This window comes from Perna viridis, chromosome 11, assembly GCF_037379345.1.
Source record: "Perna viridis isolate PV_CMFRI_1.1 ecotype Kerala chromosome 11, ASM3737934v1, whole genome shotgun sequence".
NCBI lineage: Eukaryota > Metazoa > Mollusca > Bivalvia > Mytilida > Mytilidae > Perna > Perna viridis.
The window spans coordinates 16,976,637-16,996,821 of NC_142455.1; the positions used below are offsets into that span (position 1 = coordinate 16,976,637).

Consider the following 20,185-nt stretch of genomic DNA (forward strand, 5'->3'; position numbering starts at 1 on the left):
TAAAGCAAATGTTTTCTTGAAATATCATGAAATAAAATGATGGGTTACAAACAAACACTGTTCGGTACGACGTGAACTATTTAAGACGGTCATGTGACTCGGTCAAAATGGCGTCTGTTGCAACAGAAGATGATGTTAGTTGGAAAATTGCTTATGTTAAACAAACCTTTGCAGTTGACATATTTATTTCATATAACTTTCTGACCAGTTTAGCGTTAAAGTTAGATCCAAAAGACTGTAAATATGCCATATGATGTATTTAAATGAGAAACCGATTCTTAACTTTCAGTTTCCCGTTTTGCAGTTTTTGTTTACACCTCCTACAATGTATATTGAGTAGGCATTACCTAAAAGGGTGCACAGCATTTCTTTTTGATGATTGTTAGGTTTCAATGTAAGTGGTACATGTATGCAGAACAGGACATACATGAGTAGAACTTGGTTAGCAGAGATCTTTGAATATTCATATATATTTAAAAAAAAAATATCATTAAAATAAATAAATTGTTTTAAAAAGTAAATAAAATATTTACATGTATGGCTTTGAACCATAAATGCATTTGTCTTGTTACCAAAAAATTCTTGCATTTTCATATTGTTTGTCTATGAAACTTAGTATGGGACAACTTTGATTGCAATGTGAACATTATACATACACTGTATTTCCAATCCTCTTTTGCTCTTTAAGTTGTATTTTTACTTGTCCAATACACAAATGTATAAAATTTAGGAGAATTTGCACAACAGGGCTTGAACACTGTTCAACTAGAAGCTGGAAACAATAAGCGTTGGCTGAACGAAACACTGGACTTCATCCTATAAAATTTGCATATGTATTAATACAACCGCGTACATTTGTACATGTATTAAAATAGTCATTATGGAGCAGATGGTATATGGCCTGGGTTTTTACATGAGTATTATTTTTTTTAAAGTTTGAGGAGGATGAGGAGACTAGTGAGGAGGAAGAATCTGAAGAGGAGGTAAGAAAAACCCGAGAATAAGTTTATATTTTAAACATATAACAATTTTTTCCCTCAGTACATTAGATTATGTTTTTAATTCTAATAAAAAAAAGTAGGGAAAGGATTTTGAATTTTAAGATTTTTTGTTTGGACTTGAAAAGATGTTAGGTCCAAATGATTTAAACAAAAAAATAACAGATAAAGAGTTTAGATTATGACAACTTTCTATGTGAAGCATAAAAAACACAATAATGTAGAAGTAAGTTCATGAAGGAGAAGGATAGAGATGTGCTTTAAACTGATTTATTTAAATAACTTGTTTCACAGAATTATATCCAACTTAAAAATTGATACACTACCATTTATGCTATAAGATGAAGTTGACATGATGTATTGGAGAGAAGATGAAATTCAATTATGCTCTCATAACTTTGTTTATACTAGACGGTAGCCACTAAATAGTGAATGACTGAATATTAAAATATCAGTAAAAATGTTTGCCCATTTCCTTTCAATTGGAAAAAATACATGTATGTTTCTTTTCTTCATAAATTGGAAAATTTAGAATAAAGAATTAAATGTACACTTCTAATTTTTAGTTAAGATTATTGATATTATAAAGAATAGGGAAACATTTTAAATAAGTCATAAACAGTTTAATATCAAACAGAAACACCATATTGAGCACTTTTACTACAAGAAATAATCTATCATAGTTTGGTCAATTTTAGCTGTTATTATGGACAAAGTGAAATAGGGAAACTTTCTTAAGAGGAAGCAGCCTTATCATGGGAGTTATTGAAGGCAATCAATTTTACTAAATGCAGATGTTCCAGGGGTTGGGAAGGCAAGAGGCCATGGGTCATTTGTGCTTTTTGGCTGGAAAGGGTTCCCTCATCTGAAAGAAAACTATATGGTTTCTTAACAAATGACGTCTTCAGATTGCAAATATCTTTTTGGAAAATTCTGAAAAGGGCCCCTTCTCAAAATTTCCTTCTGTACTGTTTTGACTACTAATTTTACCAATTTTGCCCAGTGCCAATTTTATGCTGCCTGTTTGTATAGCAATACACCTGTAACAGTAAATGCCTGTGCCAAATTATGGGATAGGACCATTGCAGTTGTTTGGAACTTCCTGGTTTTTGCCTTACAATTCACATTTGTTTTACAAATTTTCCCTTTTGACTATTCCTATGAATCATTGCCTTGAGTTTATCAGCTTGGTTATTTTATTCACAGGAAGAGGAACCTAAACTGAAATATGAGAGAATCAGCAATGATTTGGTAGATATTTTAAAAAAGGACTGTATCAGCTGTTTGGCAGTACACTCAAAGGTAACATTTCAACTCAATAGTTAATATTGGTATCAGCTGTTTGACAGTATATTTAAAGGTATAATGTTTCAACACTTGAGTTATTACTGCATGAACAAAAATATATTGTGAAAGTACATTTATTTGGGGATACCAATTTTTATGGTTAAGAGGAAAATCATCAGTTTGTAGATTCTTGAATTCATGGATTTGACAACTTCATCATAAAAATGAAAAGTTAATTTCCTTTTCATCGGGAATTAAATTTCGTGGTTTAATGAATCAATGAAAACCACGAAAATTGGTACCCCACGAACAATGATACTGTCACAGTAAGGTAGGAAATTACAGAGCAGTTCAAATTTTGTTTGTGTTAAAACTGTATGAGTCCCATTTTGCTTTGAACAACATACAATTCTATTCTGCATTTATACAATTCTTTTTTAAGGAAGTAGGCCTTGGGAAAGGGACATAACTCTTGAAATCAGTGATATGTTTGTATCATATTCAATTTCACCAAAGCTTTTCAAGCTTCCCTTTGAAACAGAAAGAAATCAGTCCAAGTTACTTGATGCTTACATGAAATTGATGTAAAATATTGAATACAATGGTTCCAATGTTTTGTAAGAGTTGTGTCCCTTACCCTATTTCTACCTCCTTAAATTGCTATCAGTATCAAAATAGTGTTTAGGTTCATTCTGGAATAATTTGCGGTAGTATCAGAAGTATCACATCTTCAGATTGAAGAAACAAAACCATTTATCAACACATGCCCACAATTTTGTTATGTCACTGTGGCACTATCAACCTTTTTTGATTTTTGATTTTTCTGTGATTTTTCAACACTGTATACTTCTATTCCCCATACTCAGTTAAAATCCTGACTTAAAAACATTATACATCATTGTTTTTCCAAAAAAGATGGTACACCTAGATACAAATATATAGTTCTTGGTAGAGATTCCTCATACTTTGTAAGAAGTAATTCCAAATCATCTTCCAAATATACTGAGGAAGATGTTTACAAAATGCTGGAATTTTTAATCAACAGCATATTTGTCCAGTGTAGTGGACATGTTTTTCAACAAACCGTCGGCATTCCAATGGGAACAAATTGTGCTCCTTTACTTGCTGACCTATTTCTTCACTCTTATGAGGCTGACTTTATAGTTGATTTGATCAGAAAGAAAGAATATCGTTTGGCTATATCCTTCAATCTCAGTTTCCGCTATATAGATGATGTATTATCTTTAAACAATCCTAATTTCGGGGATTTGATACATCGCATCTACCCAAAAGAACTTGAGATAAAGGATACTACAGACACTGTGAAGTCAGCCTCATATCTTGATCTACACTTACAAATCGATGGTAAAGTAAAACTATTGACCAAACTTTACGACACACGTGATGACTTTTCATTCAGAATTGTTAACTTTCCTTTCATCTGTGGCAACATCCCTTTGGCTCCTGCATATGGAGTGTTCATATCACAACTCATACGTTATGCCAGAGCTTGCTGAAACTATGCCGACTTTTTGTATCACGCTAGAAGTCTAACAAATAGGCTTCTGGAACAGGGTTATGTTGCTACAAGATTGAAGTCATCACTACAGAAGTTTTATGGTCGTCATCATGAACTCGTGGATCGTTATGATGTATCCATCAGCACCATGAAAACTGATTTATTCAACGGGTCATAGTTTACTTTTCCTTGTTTGTCTACCCCGGACTTGACTTTTTATGAGCAACTCGGCAGGTGTTTCTAGAAAAGCAGAGGAAGCTTACCCTACCGGTGCACCTGGTCCATGCTCCCAGTTTTTAGTGGAGTCTGAGTTGCTCATTTACTTTTGTTACTTTGTATGTAGGATTTTAGTTACTTTATGTTCTTTGTTGTGTGTGTCTGTTTTCCATATCTGGTCTTTGTCCCTGGATTACATTCTTTTGATTACCGCTATAATCTTGGTTCCCTTGATAACTCTTTGATGATCTATTGTGTTGAATTTGACAAGAAAATTAAATTATGTGGCATGTTTTATTTTTTCCTTTTTTTTCCTTTCAGTAACCCCAATGACCCTGATGCTCAATTCAAAATATCCTGCTCTGCAGGTTATTTGTTGAGCATCACACAATTGGGGTTAGTCCCGTTACTTCTTCATTGACAGAAAAAATATCACAGTCATTTGTGAACCATACATTATTTTCTTTTCTATTTTTACAGTTTTTAGCAGCAGGAACACACTGGGGCATGATCTATATTCTTGACCATATTGGATGTCACATTAGAGATACTGAAATAACAGCAGTATGTATAGAGTTATCAATCATAATATTCTGTAGTGGGTTATTTTGTCATCATTACTGATTTTACTGAATTAGTGTTTTTGTGTGCATTTGAACTTCCAAATTAAGAATTTTACATTTAAGTGATACAAATATTTATGTACTAAATGATAAACTTTACTTAATACCTCTGTACTGAATGATTATGTACATTGTAAGAACTTTACTTAAACCTTCAAATTATTTAAAAAAAATGATTATACTGAAGTAATTATGCAGCTTGTTCTATTATTCAAACTGTAACTGTATCATCACTATAGCATAACAGACATTTTTAACTGCATGTACATGTATATAAATTTCAGGCTATTGAGGTAATAATTTTATTCATATCATACATTTGCAGAGGGAGGAAACATGTCTTAGCATATTATGATCAAACCTCACTTCTCAATCATCCGTACAATGTTGTCATGATGAAACAACAAAACGAACCAATATAGAACCTGCCTTTACACATTTGCACACTACACACTGAAATTCTCCAATAGTATTTTTAAATCTGAGGACAAATTTTTAGCCCTATACAAAAATTTGAATGAAATTAGTCAAATATTAATTACTCGAAAATCAAACACTATCTTTAATCACAATTTTTTGAGAAAAAATATTGAACAGGAGTGTAAGAATGTTTTTAAAGATTTGTTTAAGCTTTACTTACTGATTCATATTATAATTGAGTTTCACAAAATAATAGTAAGTGTAAAATTATGTGGGAAAAATTAAGAGATCACACAATGACATCAAAGCTTGCAATAGATTTTACTCTTATGAGATAATGAGAAACTAACTTCTGGTATTGTTTGATAAAAAGAGCAGAGACATTAAGGATGTTTTTTTCACTACCACCAACTTTTTATCAATCCTTCATCAGTATTGCTAGTATTATGTTACTATCATCAGGGTAAAAAGTGTTTGGAAGAATTGCCCAATCCCCTTCAATGTCTGTCTGTCTGTATGTCATTGACACTTTGTTTGTACATCTTTACTTAAATTATTTAATGTATACTTACTTCATTTAAAATTTACAAGTTGCTTTGAATCTCTGATATATATTTTATTCCAGATATTCCAATGTTGATATTTCAAAGGTTGTAAAAATGATGTCTGTAACAATGTTTTAAAGTTAATGGTTCCTAAGGCAATGATTGAAGAGAGATATACATTATATTTATTTGAAAAAGGACCCTAACATTTTATACATACTCACATAGTTCAGATAATCATGATGATTGCCATGGAATTTTTAGCTCACCTGGCCGAAGGCCATGTGAGCTATTGCCATCACTTGGCGTCCATCGTCATCGTCGTTCATTGTCGTTGTTAACAATTTTTCAAAACTCTTCTCCTCAAAAACTCCATGTACTTGACCAATTGGAACCAAACTTGTTATGAATGTTCCTTGGGGTATCCTGAATGGAACTGATGTGGGGATTTTAGATCCGTTGAAAAACATGGCCGCTGTTGCTAAAAATAGAACATAGGGGTCAGACAATAGTTTTTGGCATATGTCTCCAAAACGGTTACGTTTAGCCAAATTCTGGCATGGGATGAAAGTGTTCAACATGATGAGATCTATCTACGGGCAAATTTTCATTTTAATCTATTAAGCCATGTTGGAGTTATTGCTCTTTTTCAACATTTTTTTGCTATTTTTAATGTTATTTCTTTCAAAAATCTTCTCCTCTGACACTTCTTGACCAATTGGAACCAAACTTTGTATGAATGTTCCTTGGAGTATCATGCATACAACTGATGTGGGGATTTTTAATCTGTCAAAAAGCTTTGCCACTGTTACTAAAAATAGAACATAGGAGTCAGACAATAGTTTTTCGCATATATCTCCAAAATGGTTAGGTTAAGCCCAATCCTGACTGGGTAAAAGTGTTTAGCATGAGATCTATCTGCAGTCAAATTTTCATTTTAATCTGTTCAGCCGTGCTGGAGTTGTTGCCGTTTTTCGACGTTTTTTTTGCTATTTTTAATATTATTCCTTTCAAAAATCTTCTCCTCTGTCACTACTTGACCAATTGGAACCAAACTTAGTATGAATGTTTCTTGGGGTATCATGCATAGAACTGATGTTGGGATTATTGATCCGTCAAAAAGCATGGTCACCGTTACTAAAAATAGAACATGGGGGTCAGATAGTAGTTTTTTGCATATATCTCCAAAACCATTAGGTTTAGCCAAATTCTTTCTATAGCTGAAATGATCCTTATTTTTAGGACTACAAAAGTCTTCAGGCATAAAATTTGTCAAGGCCTTCTTATAAGAGTTATTGTTCTTGATGGGAAAATGACTGTTTTTTTTTTTTTTTTTTTTTTTTTTTTTTTTTTACAGTGTTCAGCCATTGTCTTGAAAACTATGATAGATTTAGACTTTCATTTACTGAAATGATCCTTATGATAAGTCCTATCAAAGTTTTCTTGAGTCAAAATTGTTGGACAACTTCTTGTTTAATTTATTGCCTTGAAAGGCAAAATTCAACCAGGTGAGCAATTCAGGCTCCTTGGAGCCTCTTGTTAGAGACTCATTAATGAATTACAAGGAGTTGACCATAGAAAATAAAAAAAATAGCCTTAGAATGGCATAAAAATTTTGACTACCATAGATCTCATGCCATTTGACTTTCAAAAAACACATTTTACATTCTTTTGAATAATTATCTGTTTAATTGATTTAGACAAATAAGGTACCAATCCATTTAAAGTTCAGGCATTGCCTATGATTGAGGTCAAGGTGAAAAAAAAAAAACATCTGAATTAGCAATTTCTTTCTGGTTTACCTATACTATATTCTTACATAATAATAGTTCTTTCTGTATTCAAATCAGTATTTTTTTAAAAAAAAACATTCACTCATCTCCCATTTAAAGCTGCCAAATCAAGAGTGATAATTGGAACAATTGATTAACAAATTAAGACTGGTTATGTGGTATGTAACTGAATTAGAAATAAAAGTTGTGGGTGTTTGATATGCATGAATCACCTCTTGCCTTATATTTACAAAGACTGATACTTAATTTGTTATATTCTATTTTGCCAGCATTCCACTACAGTGAACCAGATAAGCATAGATGATAATGGAGATTATGTTGCCAGCTGTTCTGATGATGGCAAGGTAACGAGAAATGATTTTGTCGAAGGGGAGATCACTTTACAAAACTGTATTTAAGATTGGATTCTTGAAAAAAAAGATACTTAAGGACAATAAAGGTCAATGTGCTTGTTTTTGAGGTAAAGGCATTTGAAATTTTCGTGGGAAAAGGATTTTCTGGATTTTCCATAAGCTTTGTCTTCGTTGGTTTTATCTATTAAAAATCCAGAAGAAATAACAAGAATTTCATATAATCTTCTCAAATATCATTTTAAGGTGTGTTTTATGAATGGGATCACTGGACAAAAAATATTAATGCTATGAAATGGATAAAGCAATAGAAGTCCAAATTTTACCAAAATGGCCCCGTGCAGGTCCGGATGTTAAAAGAATAGGCCTGCAGCAGCGTTAAGCTTGTCGTAAAAGGCGACTAAATAGTGCTCAGATCCTTATCTTGGGGCTGGGGCGCTCTGCCCACAGAGCAACTGGGATGTGTGCCCCAGGTGGTGGAATGGGGTACACCTGGCATGTTACACACTGGGGTTGTCAGGCTATAATACGGAAAGCCTGACCGCAAACCATAGTGGTGCACCGTGTTGGGAAAGATGCCACGTTCCTCGCACGTTAAAGAACCCTACTGTGGTATTCTCCTGGAGTAGGAACCATAGGGCTCCGCCACAGGAGGCAAAATTGCCCGACCCTACCCACCTCTCCCTATTTCCAGTGGCAATCAAAATTTTTTGACCCCATTGTCCTTGTGTCCCATCATTTTTTTCATTTCATCACCATTTCATGTTCATTTTATCATCAATTTCATGTTCATCATCTGAATATAGCTGAAATATTGCTGCTTGGATGTTAAACCCCAACAAACAAACAAACTTACCAAAATGATTGAACATGGGCAATGATCATTCTAATACTCATTTAAGGTCTTTTATATGGACCTTATTTTTATGGTAGTTTGACCTTGAAGTTCCTTGTGTAATATACATAAGCTCTGTTTAGATCATTTTGTTGACATGGATAATCTTGTAGTGAAAGAGATGAAATTTTACAACTCCTTTGTAGGTCCTGATCACAGGGTTTTATACAACTGAGAATAATCAGTCTCTTCACTTTGACAGACCAGTGAAGGCTGTAGCCATGGACCCCATATTCTACAAACATGGCAGTGGGAAGCATTTTGTTACTGGAGATGATAAGGTAGCTCTTTTTCAAATTAAATAATTAGATTTGCCACAGGTTTCTTTCAAATATAGTCCAAATTGGCTCATTCTAGTTTCAGCTTGTTATTTCTCAAGACTCTTAATTAGGGTATATGAATACATTCAATTGAACATAAATTAATATAATATATAAAAAAAGTTGATTTAAAGAAAAATTTAACATATATACACATGATAAGCATTTCCAAATATATGGAAAACAGACATATTATTTAAAGCATAAACATCATAGTTTACAATCATTTTACTGGAGAAAGTATGATTTTCAAAATTTTGCAGATTTAAACATAACATTATAATTGTCTGAGTTAAATAAAGCATGAAATTTAACATTATAATTGTCCTAGTTAAACAAAGCATGCCATTTAACAACATTTGAGTTTGTAGTGACTTGAAAAGGATTATTTTTGTATCTCTTTATATATCTTTATCTATTACAGCAAGTGAAATAGTTAACTTCACGGAATAGAGTTGGCATTCCCTTGCTTGAATGACCATTTCCTGATGAAATTCCTAAGGTAGTTAACTGGACAAATAACAAGGAGATTTTAACTTCATTTCATAGGTATTTAAATCTAAGTTGGAAAGATGGTTTAAATCTCTTCATCAATTGTCCACTTAACTACCTAAGAATGGTCATCTATTGTCGATTTAAAAAAAAATCTTTGTATTATTTGACATACATATGATATAAACATTATATTGGAACAAAAAATTCAGTGGGATAAAATTTAACCTGTGCCACCCATATCATAGGATCTGTCTGAGGTTTACATGGACAACCTGGTAATTGTATACCTTTTATTGGCCTTTTTAGTTGATTCTGAACGAAAAAGGAGGACTATTTAACAGGAATAGAACAACTTTGTTACACCAAGGAGAGGGTCCAATAAGGGAAATAAAATGGTGTGGGGAATTTATAGCCTGGGCTAACGATCAGGTAAGATATACATTGTAATAGTAAATAAATTTGAAATTGAACTTGAAGGTGATGAAAAAAAAAAAAACAGAATAAGCTATTACGTGTAGGAGTTGTAATAATAAATATCATTTTTTTTCTAGTTTGTAAAGTTCTAGATATTACGAGTTACGCACAGCCTACAACCGAGCATCACACTTATACATTTTTAATATTGAAAAAAAAGGGACAATAGATTAAAGGGGTGAGATAGAATAGGTAAATGGTTGTCTGTTACAAAAAAAATTATTAAATGTTCCAATTTAAGATACTGTAAATAATTTTTCTAAATTTTTTTCTTTGTTTATGAAAGGCACATTTTAATTTTAAATCAATTTAAAGGCTACTTTCTATTTAAATATACTTCCCAGACCCATTTCTGTGGATCTATCTGATACCTATTTTGGTTGGCTGCATGTATATCGTTAATGTTGCATGCAATGCTTGATATTACTGTAGTATTAAAGTAAGGTATGCAAGCATAACTTGGTAAAAAAATTAAAACAATCCTTATAATTTAATAATTAATCGAGTCAAAATTAAGATTTGTCCCTTCATTGAAGCCTTATTTTAGTTTGGAATTATTTGAATCATGGACTGCATACGGATCGATGCTAATGATGTCACAGTACAAAGTTTATTTATAGAAAATAATCTATCTTGCCCAGATGAGAAATGAACAATCAAATTAAATTATTTAAAAATAATCAAATAAGGGTTGTTACTGAGAAAATTCCCTTTGGTGAATGGTTAGTAGCAATGAAAGATTGATTTTCACAGAAAGCACAAATCAAAAGATTATTGTGAATAACCAAAATACAGTTATTTGTGCTGATAAGAGATTTAACAAGTGCACCAAACAAGTCCTGCACACTAGTTAAATCTTTTTAATGGATTATCCCATTAATATTTACAGGGTGTGAAAATATATGACATGAGTTCAAGAGCAAGAATAACCCATATCCCTAAAGATCACAGGTAGGAAATATTAAACAATTTCACTTGCTATATACTTTTACATAGTGTCCTTTCCTGGAAGAATTCTTAATACAATTGTTTATACATGTGTTAAGACGGGTTTAACTGTACAAATACATAACTCTACAAATTATGTTGTGCCACACCTTGCCTGATTCTTACACAGAATGGTACTTAATTGGTCAAATGTCAATACATTGAAACCTGTCTAATTTTATTCTGTCCGTTTTATTCTGGGTTTAAACGGAAAACTCTGTAAACATGACATCTTTTGAAGTCTCTTCATATCAATTTCAATACTATTGAAACCTGTATATAGCAAACACCTCCCTTAACCAAACAAATCTCTCAGTCAAAAGGGTGTTTGGTTTAGACAGGTTTCAATGTATTGACATTTGACCAATTAAGTACCATTCTGTGTAAGAATCAAGCAAGGTGTGGCACAACATGATTCTCAATTTGGTCATTTTTGCCTTAAACATATTCAAATACGTCAAGAAAACAACTCAAGTATTTAAATTTATCCTGAAGCATTGGTGATGTAGATATTTTTTGACTGCTTATATAAGGAAAAACTTTGGGAAAATCTTCCTCGCATTTTTTTATAGTGATATTCAACTAAATTTTGACCTATCAATATCTTAAAAACGTACACTTTACACTTTACTTTTTTTTATTTTGTTTTTGAAAAGATTACGTATATTTACCATGTATCTTATTTGTATCTATTCTAAATTTTGGGGTTTTGAATTTTAGTTACCGACCAGAAATGTATCGCTGTAATTTATGTTGGAGAGATAGAAGAACTTTGTTTATTGGTTGGGCTGATAGAGTTCAGGTCAGTTATGTTCCAGTTCTGAAATTTGAAGTTTTTTTATATAGTGAAATACCTCAATTTCTATTACTTTAAAATGAGAAAATGTCAGTATAAAGATTTTAGTCAAAGACCAGAGTTCTTTTATTGGTAAACTGGCTTAGTTTAATAAATCTCATTCAAATCAAACCATTAGGCATTTAACTACAATCAACCAATCAACCAATCAATCAATCCAACCAAATCAACCAACCAATCACTCCAATCAAATCAACCAATCAATCAGTCCAACCAAATCAACCAATCAATCAATCCAACCAAATCAACCAATCAATCAAAATCAACAAATCAATCAATCAATCAATCAATCAATCAATCAATCAATCAATCCAACCAAATCAAGCAATCAATGAATACTGAATACTTTATACATCCGTAGTCAGTGGCAGATCCAGACCAGAATGGGTGGGTGCAGGTGGGTTGCACCTTCCTTTTGATTGGAAAGTTTGTCATTTTCATGTGTAAAATTGACAAAAAATGGCAAATAATGTCCTAGCACCCCCTCTTTTTCTGTGGAACCCAACTAGGCACCCTTCCTTTTCAAAATGTCTGGATCCATCCCTAGAAGTACTATTATGTATTACAGATATGTGTAATTAGAGACAGAATTGGTGATGATGTTAGAAACTTGCCCAGCAGATATGTTGAGATTGGTAAGTTGAGGATTGTAGCACTAATAATTTAATAATCCATAGTTTTTAGTGGAGTCCAAGTTGTTCATTTACTTTTGGTACTTTGTATGTATGATTTTAGTTACTTTATGTCCTGTGTTTGTGTTGGTGTGTTTTCCATGTCAGATCTGTCCCTGGATTGCATTCATTTGATTTCCACTGAAATCTTGGTTCCCTTGATTACTCTTTCAGCAGCAGTAGACAAATTACTAACATTATAGATTGTTCACAGTGCTTTGTTTTTGATCAATTATTTCTGATTTTACACATTACAATGTAGTTCAGGGCCACATATTGGTGTATATGAACTAATTCCTTTATTGGTTTGATTGTCAATGACCACCTATGGAACAACAAAGTTTAAAAGTCATTCTTATTCATAGTTGTTTTGTGTGTAATAATTAACTTTGTTATATGTCTTTTTGAAACAGTAACATCCTTTTTTTGCAGTTTACCAGTTTAGGATGGACTGTTTTGTGTGCGGTATAGCACCCCTGGGTAATGACGTGGTATTACTGACATATGATAAACCAATAGAAGTACAGGAATTGTATAAGGTTTGTTTGTCTTAACAGAAATAGTTAGATGCTGTCAAGATTCCACATGCGTCATGAGGAGCTGAATACATATATACTGCTACTGTTCTGTTTAAGCAGGCAAAATGCATTGACTGTATATTTACAAGTGGTATATGGTACCTGACAAAGTATTACTTTTCTGTTGTGACGTCATGAATGTTACAAGTTGCCAGGATTTTGTCCACTTTGAATAAAAAATGTTGTTTTCCGTACGTAGCATATCATTTTTTTGTGAAAAATTGGTGCAGGTTAAAGCAATAACATCGCATTGACTTGATAAAAACTTTGATTTACGAATTTGGCTTGAACTAGTCAAAATGCTCGGCAGTGCCTTGCATTTTTCTGTGGTTCTTAGCCTCATATATATACAAGTTTTAGGTTAAGTCAGTGCACTGTTATTGTCTACGTACATGTATGTAAGATTGTATATAAGTAAGTTATGAGTTATGCAGATGTGTGTTTGTAGCTTTTAGGCGGGAAGAATCAATATACCTAGATTCCGTAGCAAATATGGGGCAAGTGAAAATTGTACCAAGCTACAATTACAGGAAGTTCATAAAATGTGAAACAGATTTTCAGAAAAAAGTGAACATGTAGTTTTTATTTCACCTCAACGAGACTTGTTTTATAGTTATAACTGAAATTCTTAATGAAATAATTTTTTTTTAATATTTGAAATAACTTTTTCTTTTCTAAAGTTGTTTCACTAATTTCATTTTTTGTAATTGGGCCTAAGATGTGTTTTCTTTTGACATTATACTGATGGTTGGGGATCTCAATGATCCATATGGTTTGGGATCTCAATATACTGATGGTTGGGGATCTCAATGATCTTTATGGTTGGGGATCTCATTATACTGATGGTTGGGGATCTCAATGATCCTTATGGTTGGGGATTTCAATATACTGATGGTTGGGGATCTCAATGATCCTTATGGTTGGGGATCTCAATATACTGATGGTTGGGGATCTCAATGATCCTTATGGTTGGGGATCTCAATGATCCTGTTACCCTGATATAGTATAAAAGCAGACAAAATGCACTTCTTTTTCCTTCAGCGAAGGAAAAAACAAGTAATTATTTTCTGCTAATTTCTGAGCAGACTCAATAAGAACTTCTTGTGGGGAAATGCGAGACTCGTAACAATTCTTACAGCACTCAACTGAGTTTTTGTGTTGAAATTCTTGCATTTTTCTTGCGGAAGTATATACTGAACCTGCTGAGCAATTGGAATGAATAAGTTTTCTAATTAATTTGGATGAATATTTTTTTATTTCTATTTAGGACAAGCGACATGGTGTTGTCTACTCATCTGATAAATTACCTCCAGTGCAGGAGAGTTCTAGTAGACGTCCACAGTTACAGATAGTTACACCTAAGATGGAGGACTATGATGTTGTGACCAGTGATGCTCTTTCTCTCAGGGGATATGAGGAGTATAAATGCAATGATTACCATCTAGGTAAACACTGTTATCTGACTAAAATTAAATCCATACATCAAGGCCTGAAGTCATTTATCATTGATCATCTTCTAATGACTATTGAGATGTTTGATAAAAACAAATGAGTATTTATTAGTGCCAGTCTTAAACAGTTACGTTTTAAAAATCAAATCCACACTAATTTGTTTTTCATCAAAGTCGGAAGTCATTATTGTAAGCGGTTGTCTTCTCATTAATTTTCAACTGTTTGAAAAAATGAGTCTCATATTTAGTAATGCCAGTCTTATACACTTAATTTTGATCTGGAAAATTTTCAGTTGTTCCGGAAAAACTTTTGTGTTCTAAGCAGGAAGCATAAATTAGACACTGATTTCAGATAGATGTATGTAATTATCTATCCTGCATTTTCAGACTTCTGAAGCCTGATGTGATTAGACAATTAAAAGGAGATGACCTTTAGTAATGCCTGTTAAACCCTGGCAATACAAAATTGAGTGTTGAGCTTGAAAGCACCTGTATTCAAATCTTAAGTACACAAAATAAAGTAAACATGCTCATTTTTTTAGGAACATATAGGCATTTATGTGGTTTTGGAAAAAAATGACTTTCACTGATGCTTTGTTTTTAATTCTTTTTTGGCCACATAGCAAAATTAAATAAAACTGCAGTATATACTTATTTACATTATGAGTATTTATGCTCATTGGATGTATGCACCAACAAATTACAAAGATACATTCTGCATTTAGTAGCATTTGTTGTTGGATGGCTTTTTAGATATGCATTAAGGAAATTCAAGAGTACTTCTTCATATTGCTTTTGTTAAAGTTTTGTTTCCGAAGTGTTTTGACCTTTTGTTTTTGTTCGTGTCAAATGTATGATCTAACAACACTTCATTCTACTATCTGTTCTGGTGAACTTTCTGATCGGCCAATCAGATTTCATCTTTTATGATTTTGAAAGCAGTGTTCAAAGGGAAAAACCTGAGGAAAGTAGAATGGAGTGTTATTAGATCCAATATGCAATGACTTAATAATAGAACAATTGATAGGTTCAATTTTAATTAGATTGCAGTCAATAAACCTATTATTCTTATTTTTAAATTTTCAGAATGCCTACCAGAAGAAAATTTATTCTATATCGTCAGTCCAAAGGATATAATTGTGTCAAAATTGAGAGATGAGGATGATCATGTGACATGGTTAATTGATCATGAACAATATGAGGTACAATGCTTCACTGATGTATTGTTATTTGAAAAATGTATCTGCTGGACAAAATTTATCTACCAGATAATTCTAGTTCTATCTGTACAAGTTTTTCACTGGATAAGTCTAGTTCTATCTGTACAAGTTATCAGTTGGTAAAGTCTAGTTCTATCTATATAAGTTATCCACTAGGTAAGTCTCTTTCTATTTATACAAGTTATCCACTGGATAAGTCTAGTTAAATCTATACAAGCTATCCACTGGATAAGTCTAGTTAAATCTATACAAGCTATCCACTGGATAAGTCTAGTTCTATCTGTACAAGTTATCAATTGGTAAAGTCTATTTCTATCTATACAAGTTATCCAGTGTATAATTCTAGTTCTATCAATACAACATGTACAATTTATCCAGTATATAGTTCTGGTTCTGTCTATATAAATTATCCATTTCGTAAGTTTAGTTCTATCTATACAAGTTATCCAGTGGAGAAGTCTATTTCTATCAATACATGTTATCCAACAGATAAATATTTATTTAGCTGATTAAGTTTCACACAACTGGGTTCTGTGCCAATATTTTTTGTTTACTCAATATTTACCCATCTTACTGTCTGTAAGTCTGTACACCTTTCACACCTTTGTGAATGTTCTAGAATTATCATCATTTTAGTAATTTTTAGAGAAATTGCTACACACTTCAAAAAGTTTAGTACAAGTGTCAAATAACTAAGTTATTCCTTTATTTCAGATTAATTATTACATGTATTCAATGAATAAACTCTGTGTTTCATTATAGGCAGCATTGGCCAAAGTACAAGAAAAGGAGAAAATTTTACAGAAACACAACTTGCAGGTAGGAATTACTTTAAACCGTTAATTTATTCACACAATTTATTCTGTAAATATATAAATTTTTGCTCTATGCTAATTTTCAATATTTTCAAGATAGTCAAATAAGTGTGAAAAATAGTAGCTTTGAAATTAATTTGAAAAAAAAACCCTGCAAAAGTGATATCCTTGAATGTATTAAAATAATACAGGAAAACTTTGTATGTTATTTGGTGAACAAAGCTTGCATAGAAGACTTTACAAATGACTTTCACATTCACACCCATGTTGAAACCTGAAAAGAAGAAAACATGATTTTGCATTGTACATGTAATATGATGTATCCATTGTGTAAATGCGTCTTGTTATATTGTTATTTTTCCTGACTTTGTTGTTCATTTTGAATATTACTACAATTACTCTTCATCTACTGTCACTTATTCCTTTAAATGGTTAATTTGACATAAAGAAAAGAAGCTTAAAAAATGTAAAAAAAAGGTTTCAGCATATTTCTTTGCTTAGGGGTTCAGATTTACATGTATTTTTCAAGAGTGAAAGGTCCATGACTTTTTTGCATCCTACATGAAAAGTCCTTCTGAAGAAACTGAAAGGTTCTCAGTAAGAGTAAATATAAATCATGGCAGATCCAATTTTTGATGTTCGATTTTGGAAAATGGTCCTTGGTCATTTGCAAAATTTGTTGGTCAATATTCAGCATTTTTTACTGTTTCCGGACCCTTGGTCCAGTACCTAAGTAAAGAAAATATATATGGTCCTGCATTAGACATTGAGGGTCCTGTATTTTTGACAGCACTAATTTGAATCCCTAATTTGCTATAGATTTTAAGTCAGAAAGCAAGGTGCATTCTTTTCATGAACTAGTGGATCATTACAGTGTATCCATCTGCACCATGAAAACTTATTCATTCAAAGTGTCATAGTATTTCCTGTCCTCTTTTGTCTACCCTGTACTTGACCTTTTATGAGCAACTGAGTTGATGTTTCTCAAAAAGCAGAGAATGCTAACCCTACCAGTGCACCTAGTTCATGCTCCCAGTTTTTAGTGGAGTCTGAGTTGCTCATTTACTTTTGTTACTTTGTATGTATTATTTTAGTTGCTTTATGTTCTTTGTTGTGTTTGTCTGTTTTCCATGTCTGGTCTTAGTCCCTGGATTACATTTTTTTTATCTCCTCTATAACATTGGTTCCCTTGATTACTCTTTCATGTCTGGTCTTTGTCCCTTGATTACATTCTTTTGATTTCCACTAGAATCTTGGTTCCCTTGATTACTCTTTCTAAGGTATTATAAGATAATAATTTTTATAAGTAACATTAAAAAGAAAAAAATTTCTAACATACATTTATGGTATTTATAGTCATTAGGGAAAGATTATCTAGACTTCTTACTGAGTAAAAAGGACTATGAGAAGGCAGCTCAGATTTGTGTGAAGATTCTCAGTAAGAGTAAAGATAGCTGGGAGGAAGAAGTGTATAAGTTTGCTAAAATCAAACAACTCAAGGTATTTATACTATAACTACAGCAATAATGGAGGAGGAGGTATGGTAAGCCATATGTTCTTACTATACATTTGTATTATTGTATATACATATGATAAGGTATTGTTTTTGTGTTATTGTATGGTACAATGGGTAATTTTTGCTACATTTGTCGTAATGAAATATCATGAAAATAATCCCGCTCAAATATATTCTAGTATAAGTTGTTTATGACGTCATGACCTCTGGCTGCAAAATTTACACCAATGAACTGTTCGACCAAGCAAAGCACAAAAAAAAAAAAAAAAACCAAAAAAAAACCAAAACAGTTCCAACAGTTAGAGTACATAAGCACTAAGAAACAAAACACACTATTAAATAGTACTCCAGCTAAGAATCATGCAAAATGTGATTCATGGGTAAAAAGCCTACATATTTTTATTTTTGATATTTTGTTTGAAATGCCATAGTAAACAGAAATTAATATTTGGTTTTTCATATAACCCATGCTCTTAGGAGATAAAAATTACATAGAATGCACTGTAGATTTAAAAATTAAGGGAGATAACTCTGTAAATGACGCTCAAATACAATAGAATCTATTAGATTTTCAATATTGATTATCTCCTAAGAGCAGACAGATTCGAATAAATAATTACACATTTCATAATATAGACCCATGAATCAACTACATATAAAAAAATAAAAATATGTAGATTTTTTTTAGGTGTATCACATTTTACAGAATTTGCATGATTCTTACAAAGACTACTACTTAATATTATAACTTAAGTGAAACTATTGTAGTATTATAATTCACAATTAACTTTTTAGTTTTTTTGAAATGATGTAATGTGCAGTTATAAATTATTTGCAGGCTATAGCTCCATATATACCCAGGGAGAATCCTGTCTTAGACCCAGCAATATATGAAATGGTGCTGAATGAGTTTCTCTTATCAGATGGAGAGGTATTTATTTTACAATATATTTCAGAGTTCTGTGCCCTGTTTCATAAAAAATCTTAAACTGAGATTTCCTTAAATCTTTCCTCAACTTCAATTTTGACCAATCAGATCATTTGAAATTGAAGATTTGAGGAAATTCTCAACTTGAGATTTTCTTTTATAAAACCCAGACCTTGGCTTATTTTTGGTCCATATAGTGGTATAACAAAAGTTGTCCATTTACAAATTCAGATGTTATCTTCATATTTTTGTTGAAGCATTTCAAGCTATACAAATTCTTTAATTCTTATTTTTTGTAAATTTCAAAATTAAGAAACAGAATATAACATTTTAACTCATGAATTATTAGATATCTCCTATCGTCTGTCAGAAGTCTGAAACTCCACTTGATTTAATTCACCAATTTTTTCCCTCCAGAGATTTTTACAGATGGTAAGAGAATGGCCACCACATCTTTACAAGGTACAGACAGTAATCAATGCATGTTTAGACAGACTTGATCGGGACAGAAGTAACACATACCTCATACGAGCCCTTGGGGATTTGTAAGTTTGTCTTATTTTTGTAAATAAATTTGTGTAAAATATTTCAAGGGAGATAATTTACTTTTTGAAATTCAGAATTTCTGTCTTAAAATAATAATGCATTTGTGATAAAGACACTTTATCAGCATGTTTATGTTCGGATTATTTTTCCATGGTTCAAATATGATGCCTGTCAAGGCTTGTGGCCTTATTGAATTATTTGTTGGAGGCTAGAAAAATGCAGTAAAAATAATTGAATGAAAATTTTTATGAAATATACGAGGTTTATTTTGCACATGCCTGTCCGATAATTACATTTTTCATTTTGATTTTTGAAACTACTTATTTTATGTGAAGAATGACTTAAATATTAGGTATGATAAAATCAGATGTTTCAATGGGTAGATTTTTCCATTTTGTGGCTCCACCCGTTTATGTACATGTAAATATTAACATTATTCATTTCATATAAATATCAGGTAAAAAATATAACACTTGTTTGGAATATACACTGCACATGTATGATATTTTATTGTTTTCTTACAAAAATATCAAGCAGATGTGATCAGCTGTGCCAATCAAACATTTTCTTATTTGATGATATTTAAATTTGTAGATACTCATTTGAGAGACAGTTTGACAAAGCCTTAAGTATTTTTCTGAGGTAAGTAAATTAGTTTATAGTCCTTTGATTTTGGTGGAAC

At 32.0% G+C, this 20,185-nt stretch overlaps 1 protein-coding gene across 3 annotated transcripts in view; it reads left to right on the top strand.

Annotated features, from left to right (window-relative positions):
• The first annotated feature begins 82 nt into the window (after positions 1-82).
• The window catches only part of LOC148603153 (vacuolar protein sorting-associated protein 41 homolog), a 41,423-nt gene continuing 21,320 nt past the window's right edge, over positions 83-20,185 (top strand). The window contains exons 1-18 of one of the 3 annotated variants that reach the window (XM_088553598.1): positions 83-134; positions 936-983; positions 2,205-2,300; positions 4,501-4,584; positions 7,671-7,745; positions 8,793-8,927; positions 9,768-9,890; positions 10,825-10,886; positions 11,643-11,724; positions 12,347-12,413; positions 12,882-12,988; positions 14,295-14,472; positions 15,565-15,680; positions 16,461-16,517; positions 17,870-18,013; positions 18,868-18,960; positions 19,375-19,502; positions 20,098-20,145. In XM_088553598.1, coding sequence (XP_088409724.1) covers positions 108-134; positions 936-983; positions 2,205-2,300; positions 4,501-4,584; positions 7,671-7,745; positions 8,793-8,927; positions 9,768-9,890; positions 10,825-10,886; positions 11,643-11,724; positions 12,347-12,413; positions 12,882-12,988; positions 14,295-14,472; positions 15,565-15,680; positions 16,461-16,517; positions 17,870-18,013; positions 18,868-18,960; positions 19,375-19,502; positions 20,098-20,145 — 1,670 coding nt within the window. In that variant the 5' untranslated portion in view covers positions 83-107. Of the gene's footprint in view, positions 135-221; positions 238-378; positions 395-935; positions 984-2,204; positions 2,301-4,500; positions 4,585-7,670; positions 7,746-8,792; positions 8,928-9,767; positions 9,891-10,824; positions 10,887-11,642; positions 11,725-12,346; positions 12,414-12,881; positions 12,989-14,294; positions 14,473-15,564; positions 15,681-16,460; positions 16,518-17,869; positions 18,014-18,867; positions 18,961-19,374; positions 19,503-20,097; positions 20,146-20,185 lie in introns of those variants that run through there. The other 2 variants (XM_088553599.1, XM_088553600.1) reach the window with 2 other exon arrangements.